Below are 10209 nucleotides of genomic sequence, written 5' to 3'. Positions count from 1 at the left end.
AAAAAGTGAGTCCAGCAAGATTACAGGATACAAGATAAACATACAGAAATCAACTGTATTTATATATACTAGCAATGAACACGCAAATACCAAAATTTTAAAATACAATACCATTCTAAATCACTCAAGCATTTCTATAAGTGACAGCTTCCCCATAAGAACATGTCTCTTGCAAAGGATCCTTCATCCCTCCTCTCTAGAAGAGGAGAAGAAAAAACACAAGAAAAATCACCTGATGCAGAGCCCCAATTTCTATTTCATGGATATGAAATACCCAGGATGCTATAAAATCACCACGGTCTTTAGTCAGGCACCAACAGTAGTTTAGTGTGTTGGCTGCTCCACTGTTCTCTTCCAGCCTACAGGAAGAAAAGTAAGCTTACAGAAAATATTCCTTCAGACGGAAGCAGCACTAGAACATCCTGCATCAAGATGAGTGAGAAACCATCTCAATAAACACATTTTGTATGTTTAAAATAACTAAAATATGAAATATATAGGTATAATTCTAATAAAACATGCAAAATTTATATGCTGAAAAATACACAATACTGATAAAAATAAATCAAAAGATATTTAAATAAATAGACATACTGCATTCATGGATTGGAAGACTCAGCATAATAAAGATGCTGATTTTTCCAAATTGATAAACTACTCAATTCCTATTTTTAAAAAACCAAGCAAGATTTCTTTTTATACAAACAAGTTTATTCCAAAATTTATATTGAAAGGCAAAACAACTAGAGCAGGTTAAAAACAATTTTTTTAAAAAAGAATGAAATGGGAGGAATCCATCTGCCCGCTTTCAAGACTTACTATACAGTTAAGTTAGAGTAATCAAGACTATGGTACTGGTGGAGATACAGACACACGGATCAGTGGAACAGAAAGAAGAACCCAGAAACAGACCCACGCCAATATCCCAACTCATTTTTGACAAAGGTGCAAAGGCAACTCAGTAAAGGAAAGGTACACTTTTCAATGAATGGTGCTGGAACAATTAGACATCCATAGGCAAACACATATGACACATTATATAAAAATTAACTTAAGATGGATCACAGACTAATACAAAAAATGTAAAACTATTTTACTATTAAATCAGGATTTAGAGCTAAGCAATAAGTTCTTAGACTGGAACAAAAACATGATTCATAAAAGGAAAAGTTATAAATTGGATATCATAAAAATTAAAAATTTAATCTCTGCAAAATACCTTTTTAAGAGAATAAAAGAGACAAACTACCAACCGGGAGAAAATATTTGAAAGTCACATAAATGACAAAGGACTAGTACCTAGGTATATACAATCAGTTTTCCACATCCACAGATTCAACATCATGGATCAAAAACAATATTCTCCAAAAAGTTACATTGTTGCTGACATATACGATATAGTTAGGCCTACAATGGTTGTGTCTGTACTGAACATATACAGACATTTTTCTTGTCATTATTCCCTAAGTAATACAGTAATTTATATAACATTTACATTGTATTAGGTATTATAAGTAATCTAGAGATGATTTAAAGTATATGGGAGGATGTGGGCAGGTTATATACAAATATATCATTTTACATAAGGGATATGAGCATCCAAGGATTTTGTCATCTGTGTGGGGTCCTGGAACCAATCCTCTAAGTATACCAAGGGATGACTGTGTGAAGAACTTTCAAAATTCAATGGTAAAAAGCAAACGATCCAATTAAAAAATGGGCAAAAGACATAAGTGACATTTCACCAAAGAGGATATATAAATCCAAATAAGGATATAAAAGATGTGCAACACCATTAGCCCTACTAGAGAAATGTAAATTAAAGCTAAAATGGGTCTAGAGCTATGCCACCCTGAACATGGCCGATCTCGTCTAATCTCGGAAGCTAAGCAGGGTTGGGCCTGGTTAGCACTTGGATGGGAGACCACCTAGGAATACCAGGTGCTGTAGATGTTAAATAAATAAATAAGTAAATAAAAATTTTAAAAAACTAAAATGAGATATCACTATATACTTATCAGAATGGCTAAATTTAAAAATAGGGACAATACCAAATGCTGGCGAGGTTAGAGAGAAACTGTCACTCATACATTACTAGTGGAAATGTAATGTGGTACAATCACTCTAGAAAACAGTTTGGCCGTTTCTTTAAAACCTAAACATACGACCACCATACACACAAGCAGTACATTCCTGAGCATTTATCCTAGAGAATTAAAGATTTCTGTTCACACAAAAACCTATACAAATTTTTATAGCAGCCAAAACTGGAAACAAACTGTGGTACATACATATCATGGAATACTATTCAGCAGTAAAAATGAAGAAACTAGAGATACATGCAACAACCTGGATGAATCACCAGGGAATTAGGCTGAGTGATAAAAGCCAACCCCAAAAGATTATATACTGCATGATTCCTTTTATATAACACTCTGAAAATTACAAAATTATAGAAATGAAAAAAGATATTAATGGTTGCCAAGGGTTAAGGAAGAAGTGAGAATAAGAAGAAAGTACCTATGGCTATAAAAGGGCAAGATGAGGGATATCTTGGTGATGGAAAAGTTCTGTACCTTAACTATATCGATGTTGATATCTTGATTGTGATAATTTATTATCATTTACAAGCTGTTATCTTTAGGGGAAACAGGGTAAAGGGTACATGGGATCTCTGCATTATTTCTCATTAGTACATGCAAATCTACAATTATATCAAAATAAAGACATAGCTTGTTTTATTGTTTCACTTTATTGTGTTTCACAGATATTGCATTTTCATCAACATTGAGGCCAGACCCTCCACTAACAATAATATTATGACATATTATTTAGCAATAAAGCGTTTTAATTAACATTGTTTTTAGACATAATGCCAATGCACACTTAATAGACTGCAGTATAGTATAAACGTAACTTTTATATGCACCGGAAACCAAAAAATTCATGTGACTCCCTTTATTGTGATATTCACTGTTTGTGGTGGTCTGGAACCAAACATGCGATATCTCTGACATACATCTGTTAAAAGCTTAATTTTTAAAAGCATATTAACAACATTTTTGACAAAGCAAGATGACAAGGTACCTTCATGAACCTCAAAATACAAGTTGGTGGAGTTAAACTATTAACAGTTACAAGATCTGCCTAGAATAAGTGTCTGTGCTGGAGACACTTAAATGCCAGGGAAGCAGCCAGGCATTTGACATACCTGCAAATATGATAAATGCCAAAGGGCCAACAGGCACTCACTGGAAAACACAGCAGACCAAAACAGGACAGCAAATGAAACTAGGAGGGGTCTGCCCAAACCAATAGCAGTTGAACACAAGGGGTCTGGGTAAGGTTAGAAGGGCGCGCAGTGGGCTTGCCCCTAAGAAACCTCTGAACTTACCATCCAGGCACCTTTCCAAGGTAGCGCCCTACACTGAGGAAAACTTGGGGTGGTAGAACAAAAATTGAGCCAGGCAGGGATGAGGAGATGAGGAAAAGAAGTTCAAAGTGAGGGAAGCAAATAGAGTCTGGAACTCTCAAAGTACAAGCTGCCATATTTTTTAGCACTATGCAAAAACAACAGGAGAGGGGCTCAAGAAAATGAATTTCATGTAAAAAGAATAACAGGAAAGGACTAAAGCTGTATCTTATATAAAGTTAGTGTAAGAAGAAAATATGGAACAGAGTAAAATCTTTACAGACAATGAAAGCACACCAGAAAAATTATGCTACCAAAAAGACTAAACTATAACCTAGTTCAAAACAAGCTAAAAGTCATTAAGAAAGTGTTAGAAGATATAAAATAAAAACATGCATCACAACTGTAAAATCTCTAAATAGACAATAATATTGTACTATAATAATGTAATGTGCTAAATATTTCTTTAATGGCAATCATAGTACAATATAAAAGTATATCAAAGTAATATGCTATATACCCTAAATTTACAAAATGCAACATGTCAAATTTATCAAATTTTATGATTTTTTGAAGAAGAATCAGAAAATCCCAGAAATATACTGACAGTGCTCAGGAAATAATTAGAAATATTTTACAAATCCACTTCAGAAATGAAGACTAAATTAAAAGAAACAGAAGAACAAATAAGCATGAGGAAGACAGACAGCCTCAATAGAGAGAAGGTGAAAAGGAGAATAATTTTTTTAATGAAAAATAAATAAGATATTAAAAAGATTAATTAGAAAAGACAAATATTGAAGATACACCAAAAAAATCTAACATGTAGATGATAAGAATCTCTGAAAAAGAAAAACCAAAGGAAATACTAAAAAAATAACTCAATAAAACATTCCTAAAGTTAAAAAAAGATTTGAACGATGTATTGAAAGAAAGTGTGGTTTATTTGAGAAACTCAACTCAAACAACCAAAACCAAGATATAGTCTAATAAAATTTTTGGATATTAAAGAAGAAAAAGATACCACCTGGGTATCCCAGCAAAAATAGTGACTTAAATTATCATCAGACTTTTCGATAGTAATGTTACATGAAAATATAGTAACATTATATTAAGATATTGCAATAAAGCATATAAATGAAGGAATGATAGAATTAGAATACCCCAACTCCGCAATCCCCAATGAATTAAAGGGCCTAGGCAATGAGCATCGATGGTTCCTAACATCGCTGAAAGAGAGACAGCCGGATATTGTGTTCCTCACGGTGAAAAATCACAACACCACCTATAGACTTTCCAAAGGAACCAAAGGTAAGTCTGATCCACCCTCAGCATCCAGATGCCAACTTGCAGGAAAGGCAAAAGACAGCAAGACATGTTAAACTGCACCAGGCGTATGCAAAATTCAGCAAAATCCAGACTACGGAAAATTTTGTAGGTCAAATGGCTCAGGCTTTTCAACATATTAATCATAAGGAAAAGAAAGGGCTAAAGGGGAAAACTGCAAAGTGTTAAGAGGCGTAAAAGACAATTAAGCTGTAGAGTCCAGGAACTCATACTTGAGTGACTAGACTTTAAATGCCCAAGAAGTGGTTGCCATAGCAGTCAGGATACAATTACCTTCGAGAGTAGGGAGGGGGTTTGATTGGACTGAGGCACATGGAGACAGCGGTGGCTGGCAAAGTTCTATATCTTGACCTGAATGGTGATTATAGGTGTTTTGCCTTCAATAGTTCATTAAGTTACATATCCGTGTGGTTATCTGTACCTCAGTTTTATTTTACAATAAAAATTTTAAATAATGAAAAGGAAACAGTGACAATCTGAGCATCTGTCCTCTGAAGACTGTGGGGACTGCAGTTGGAAGAGAAAGACTTGGGGACTGTGGGGACTGCAGTTGGAAGAGAAAGACTTGGGGTAACAACATAAAGGTTTGGGGCTGGATCATAGAAAAGTAAGCAGTTTGGGACTGGAAGGAGGAATCTTAAAGGGATTTCTGGACACTCCTTGGAAATGGGGACTCGTGACATAAAAAAGTAAGAGGAGGATGGGCGGAAGGGTGAGAGATGCATGATCTCAGAATACAAAAGTCCAGAAGCAGTTCAGGCCTCCTCCAAGGCCTTGCAGAAAAGAGTTGCTTGGGAACACTGACCTCGTGGACGTCCTTCACTTAGTCTAGGGCCCAGGCCACTCAGTCCTACCCCAAACTCCAGGGGGCGAAGCTTCTGTTAGGACTTTAGTATGTCAGTGGTGGCAGAACAGATCTTGAGACCTGCAGGGACAGTGACAAATGTCTTTCCCAGTCCAGGGACTCAGCAGACAGAGCCACCCTTACTTCATATCCCCATGACGTCTCCCTCTGGCCAAAGGATTGAGAGAATGATCTACTACCCAAAGACAAGGAAGAAGATATTACCTTATCACCAGACAGCTGAGTCTCTGCATATCCTGGAATGAAAGAGAGGAAAGAAACAGAACATCCTAATTAGGACTAAATGCGATTATCCTGAGAGATGGGGAATGACCTGCAATATCAGAGCTCTACCTCTGCTTACCCCTCAGATGTTTCTGGCTTCAGAAAAAACTTCCCCGTGATCCTGAGATGCATAATTAGCCTCCCCAGCCTCATATCTTTGATGTTAGGAAAGTGGGAAAACCACGTGGAAGGTGGCAGGGTCCTCTCCAGAGGTCCATTACCTTTCTGAGCCCTAAGGTGGACGGCGATCCCCACCAGAAGGAACATTAGTCCAAGCAGGAAGGCTATCACTCCACTTAGCATCTTTCTCCAAGAATATTCAGACTGAGCTCCTAAGGGAAACAGATCTTAAAGTTAATAAAAAGCTCCCAATATTTGGTGTGCCTTCTTGAAGTCCCAGAGCCTGCGCTGGACACAAATCCAATGCTATCTGGAGAAAATAAATTTAGAAATGGTTCTTTGAATCCAAGGTTTGCATCCATAGAGTTTCTGTTCCTGATTCTTATAGCCCATTAGAATGCCCCCTAAATACCAAGACCAAAGTATTAGAGGATACTAGTTCTCAATGTTGGAAGTAAGTGACAAAGTGATTATACCTCCTTATTTCTTGGAAGATGTGAGAATAGATATTTATCATGCTTTCTCCCACCCTAACTCAAGGATGCCAGTGACCCCCTGGCTCCCTCATATCCGGGGAAAGAAAAATTAGTGTTATGACCAAGAATAATGTGGACGTAACAAAGGCCTTGTATTGTGTCCGTACAACCCTGAGTCAGGCCCCGGAAAGTACAAGAAGCTGATTCTCACTCCATTCCACTGAAACAGGGCTCAGCAGGCTGGCATGATCAACAAGGCAGGTATAGACATCTCCAAATTCAGGAGTCATTTCCAGCATCACCGTTATCTGAAAAGTCCAGTCTCCATTCCTGATAAGGCCAGTGGACATGACCCCTGCCCTCTCTTCCTGCCCATTCCGGAACCACCTGATCTTGATGTCCCCTGGATAGAAATCTGTCACAGAGCAGAGCAGGACGTTATGGTGCTGCAGGGTTGGGAGCTTCTCCAGATATACTGTCACCTCTGGTTGCACTAGAAAGGGAGAGAAAAATGAGACATGGTGAAGGAAAACCACAAAGCAAACAGAGTTTGTTTTGGGACTATCTCTGTCCCTAATCTCTTTCCCAGACCACTCAAGAGGAAACTGGAAATGTGAGGAAATCTCAGAAACTGGATATGTGAGTACCCCCATGAGGATTTAAGCCTTATCAGACATCCCCACAATTATCCCCTTGTGTTTGAGAGCACACTAGTCTTTAAAGTTCCTAAGAACCTGGAGGTCCTGGGAACAAAATCACAGTGTCCTGACCTGTGAGGATAAGTGAGTCATAACTGGTAACAGAACATATACACAGATTCCCTTGCTCCTAACCCATTTGTTCTGAAGCAGGAAATTGCCTGTTATAAGGAAGGGCGATGGCCAGATTGAAATGGGGGAGATTCCTGAACCCATCAGATGTCATCTTCGACCTCACCTTTTCTCCCCACAGTGAAGGGTGCGCCCAGCTTGTAGTTGTGTCTGCAGAGCGCATCCACAGAAGCTCTACTTCTCTCCAATATATCTGGCCGATTGTTCCACAACTCAACATCAGGCTGCCCTAGCTCAGTCAAGGCCACAAACATTCCCACATCACTGTCGAAATGTGCATACTCCTCCAAGTTAAAGATGAATCTGACCACAAACTGCACCCTTTCTGTCCCATTGGTGAAGTAACAGTCAGCCTTTGCCTGAATCACAAAATCTTCTAGAAAATCAAATAAGAAAAAGATTATAAATCAGCCCCCACCTTTAGGAAACCCATACCTGGTAAATTATGCCAGAGTACATCGATTTGAGAAGTGGCCTTTGAGCTCAGTAAATAGGCCAAAGAAGCCTTTTCTCCCCATGGGTCCGACTCTGTTTCCCCTTAGCAAGAGACATCCACAGTGGGAAGAAGTCTGCAGCTCATCCTACCAGACCAGTCAAACAGGAGACATATAACCCAAAGAAGCAAACCAAAGAGAGTCCCGAGAGACATAAACATTCATTCAACAAATATTTATTCATTTTACAAATGTTTATCAACTGTGCTTTGCCAAATACTGTACTAAGTTTCTCCAAACCAATTTTTCAGAAGCCCAAGGTTTGAACCCCCTTTATTATCAAGTCAAAAGATCCATTTCCATATGGAATAAGTCAGTAGTATTCCTGCCCTTAGTTGGTTCATTCCATACATTCCCTCTGAAGTAAAGTAAAAAAGTGATGGAGGTGGGCCAAAGAAATGCAGAGTAAGTGCATAGTAAGTGTGAAATAAACTCCCCTTCTACTTTTCACTTGCTATGGGTGTTCTCCAAGAATATTCTTCTGGATGTTTTCCTTTGTACCTTATTCGGAGACCTCATCCCTTCTGTTGGCTCTAGTGAGGTAATGACATCTTCACCTCTATTGATGTTAGGTAAAATAATATTAACCCATGGCTTCAAATACCTTTTATCATCATCACTGTCACTGGCACTATACCTATAATCTAGTAGTTGCAACGACATGGTGATAGGGAACATAAGATTGGCTTAAACCTTCTTTAGGGGTTTTTATATTAAACACTGTCACGTTAGATGGAATAAAAAATATCTAATTCCACTCTCCATTATGATTTTCTACTTTCAAAATACCCTACTAATATTGATAGTGATTAATTTGAGCTATATATTAACTTTCATACAATTTACCTCATTTCTAATCTTCTCATGTTCTCCAAAGTAATTTAATTTTCCAAAACTATTCAATCAGTCCTCGTATGTAAGAGTATGACTCTTATTTGTAGAGCACACAATGTGCTATGGTCTGAATTTTATGTCCCCCCAAAATTCATATATTGAAATCCTAACCCCCAAAAGTGATGATATCTTTAGGTGCTGCTTTGGGAGGTGCTTTAGGTCATGAAGGTGGATTCCTGATGAATGGGATCAGTGCCCTTATAGAAAAGGTTCCAGAGAATCTTTCACTCCTTCCGCTATGTGAGGACACAGCGAGAAGGTGCAAGGTCTGAACCAGGAGGAAAACCTTCACCAGGATACAACCATGATCTTGACGTTCCCAGACTCCAAAACTATGAGAATTTTCTATTGTTTAAAAGTCACCAAGTCTGTGCACTTGCGAACAACAATAATACAAGGAAATTCAAATGGGTTAATAATGTAGGTTGGCAGGAAAGAGCTCCCTAAAGAAATGACATTTAAGTTGAGACTTGAAAGATAATTGTTACTGATCTTGAGTTGTAAATTTGCTTTCCTTTCTAAGTTCAGAGGCCTCCTCCAGGAACTGCTGAACTGAGCTGTCAGGATGGCAGCATATCCTTCCTGAGTCAGCCATACTCATCTCTCACTCAATAGCTAATTTAGATGAGGCTCTAAATTCCCTTCTCTATTCCCTCTTACAGCCAAAATCAGGGGAAGAAATTGTTTTGTTTTGTTTTGTTTTGTTTTAATTTAGATCTGGCTCAGATTTAAGATCTGGGCTGAATTTTTTTTTCATTTGTGTTTTTTAATGGACATTATAAGCTCAGAGAGGTTTCTATTCTCTAAAAATAATGATCTTCTTCCACCCACCCTCCCCCAGGTTTGTTCCTCTTTTGTATTTAATCAAATTTTGACATTCAAATGGGGTTTTGTTTTTAGTACATTATATCCTGTTTTCTGCTGATAAATATGTTTTCATGGTATAATATCACTTCATGTTTGCATAGCCTATCTCTCAGCTGGAAAAAAATAACAGTAATAAATACATATTCCCAGTAACCTGAGGACAGGGATAATGCATTCAACCCTTATTTCTCACAATTGCTTAGTACAATTCTGACCACATAGTGGAGGCTTAATAAATGCTAAAAGAAGCAACTTTTGTTTCCAGTTACTTTTGTCCATATATTCCCAAGTGGATAAATATAGAACCAGTCAAAATCATCGGAGCAAACTTCCCGCTGAAGAATAGCAGTTATTCCCAGACTTGCATCCATTTTCGCAGTTTTCCTGACTGACATTGATACAATAAGTACCCTAAACAAGGCAAAATGTTTCCCTTCTTCCTGCCTCTCTACACCTCGAATCTGTGACTCTGGCACAGGAAGTCCCTTTTCCCAGCAATTCATTGTGGTAAAGAGGGAAGAAATACTTTTCTGTCAAAGGGAAGAACACTTTCTTTGAAGCTAGAAGTCACTTCCAGTCTGGTCTGTAGCCTGGACCTATATGGAAAAACATCCCTCCCCCATGTCAATTCTTGCATACA

General features: G+C 37.9%; 1 protein-coding gene and 2 pseudogenes across 1 annotated transcript; 2 read left to right on the top strand and 1 right to left on the bottom strand.

Annotated features, from left to right (window-relative positions):
• Nucleotides 1-162: 162 nt before the first annotated feature.
• Nucleotides 163-416, top strand: LOC120597676 (40S ribosomal protein S27-like; annotated as a pseudogene).
• A 1418-nt stretch (nt 417-1834) lies between these two features.
• Nucleotides 1835-1953, top strand: LOC120597757 (uncharacterized; annotated as a pseudogene).
• A 3344-nt stretch (nt 1954-5297) lies between these two features.
• Nucleotides 5298-8471, bottom strand: LOC120597605 (HLA class II histocompatibility antigen, DO beta chain). The gene is made up of 6 exons (XM_039856156.1): nt 8413-8471; nt 7421-7704; nt 6696-6977; nt 6110-6220; nt 5829-5860; nt 5298-5684 (listed from the first exon to the last, which is right to left on the bottom strand). The coding sequence occupies exons 1-6, from the start codon at nt 8469-8471 to the stop codon at nt 5649-5651; spliced, it is 804 nt and encodes a 267-aa protein (XP_039712090.1). The 3' UTR covers nt 5298-5648.
• Between the last annotated feature and the right edge of the window lie 1738 nt (nt 8472-10209).

This window comes from Pteropus medius, unplaced genomic scaffold (genome assembly GCF_902729225.1).
Source record: "Pteropus medius unplaced genomic scaffold, Ma_sr-lr_union100, whole genome shotgun sequence".
Classification (NCBI taxonomy): Eukaryota; Metazoa; Chordata; class Mammalia; order Chiroptera; family Pteropodidae; genus Pteropus; species Pteropus medius.
The sequence above is the reverse complement of the archived record's forward strand: the minus strand, read 5'-3'. Positions and strand labels throughout refer to the sequence as shown.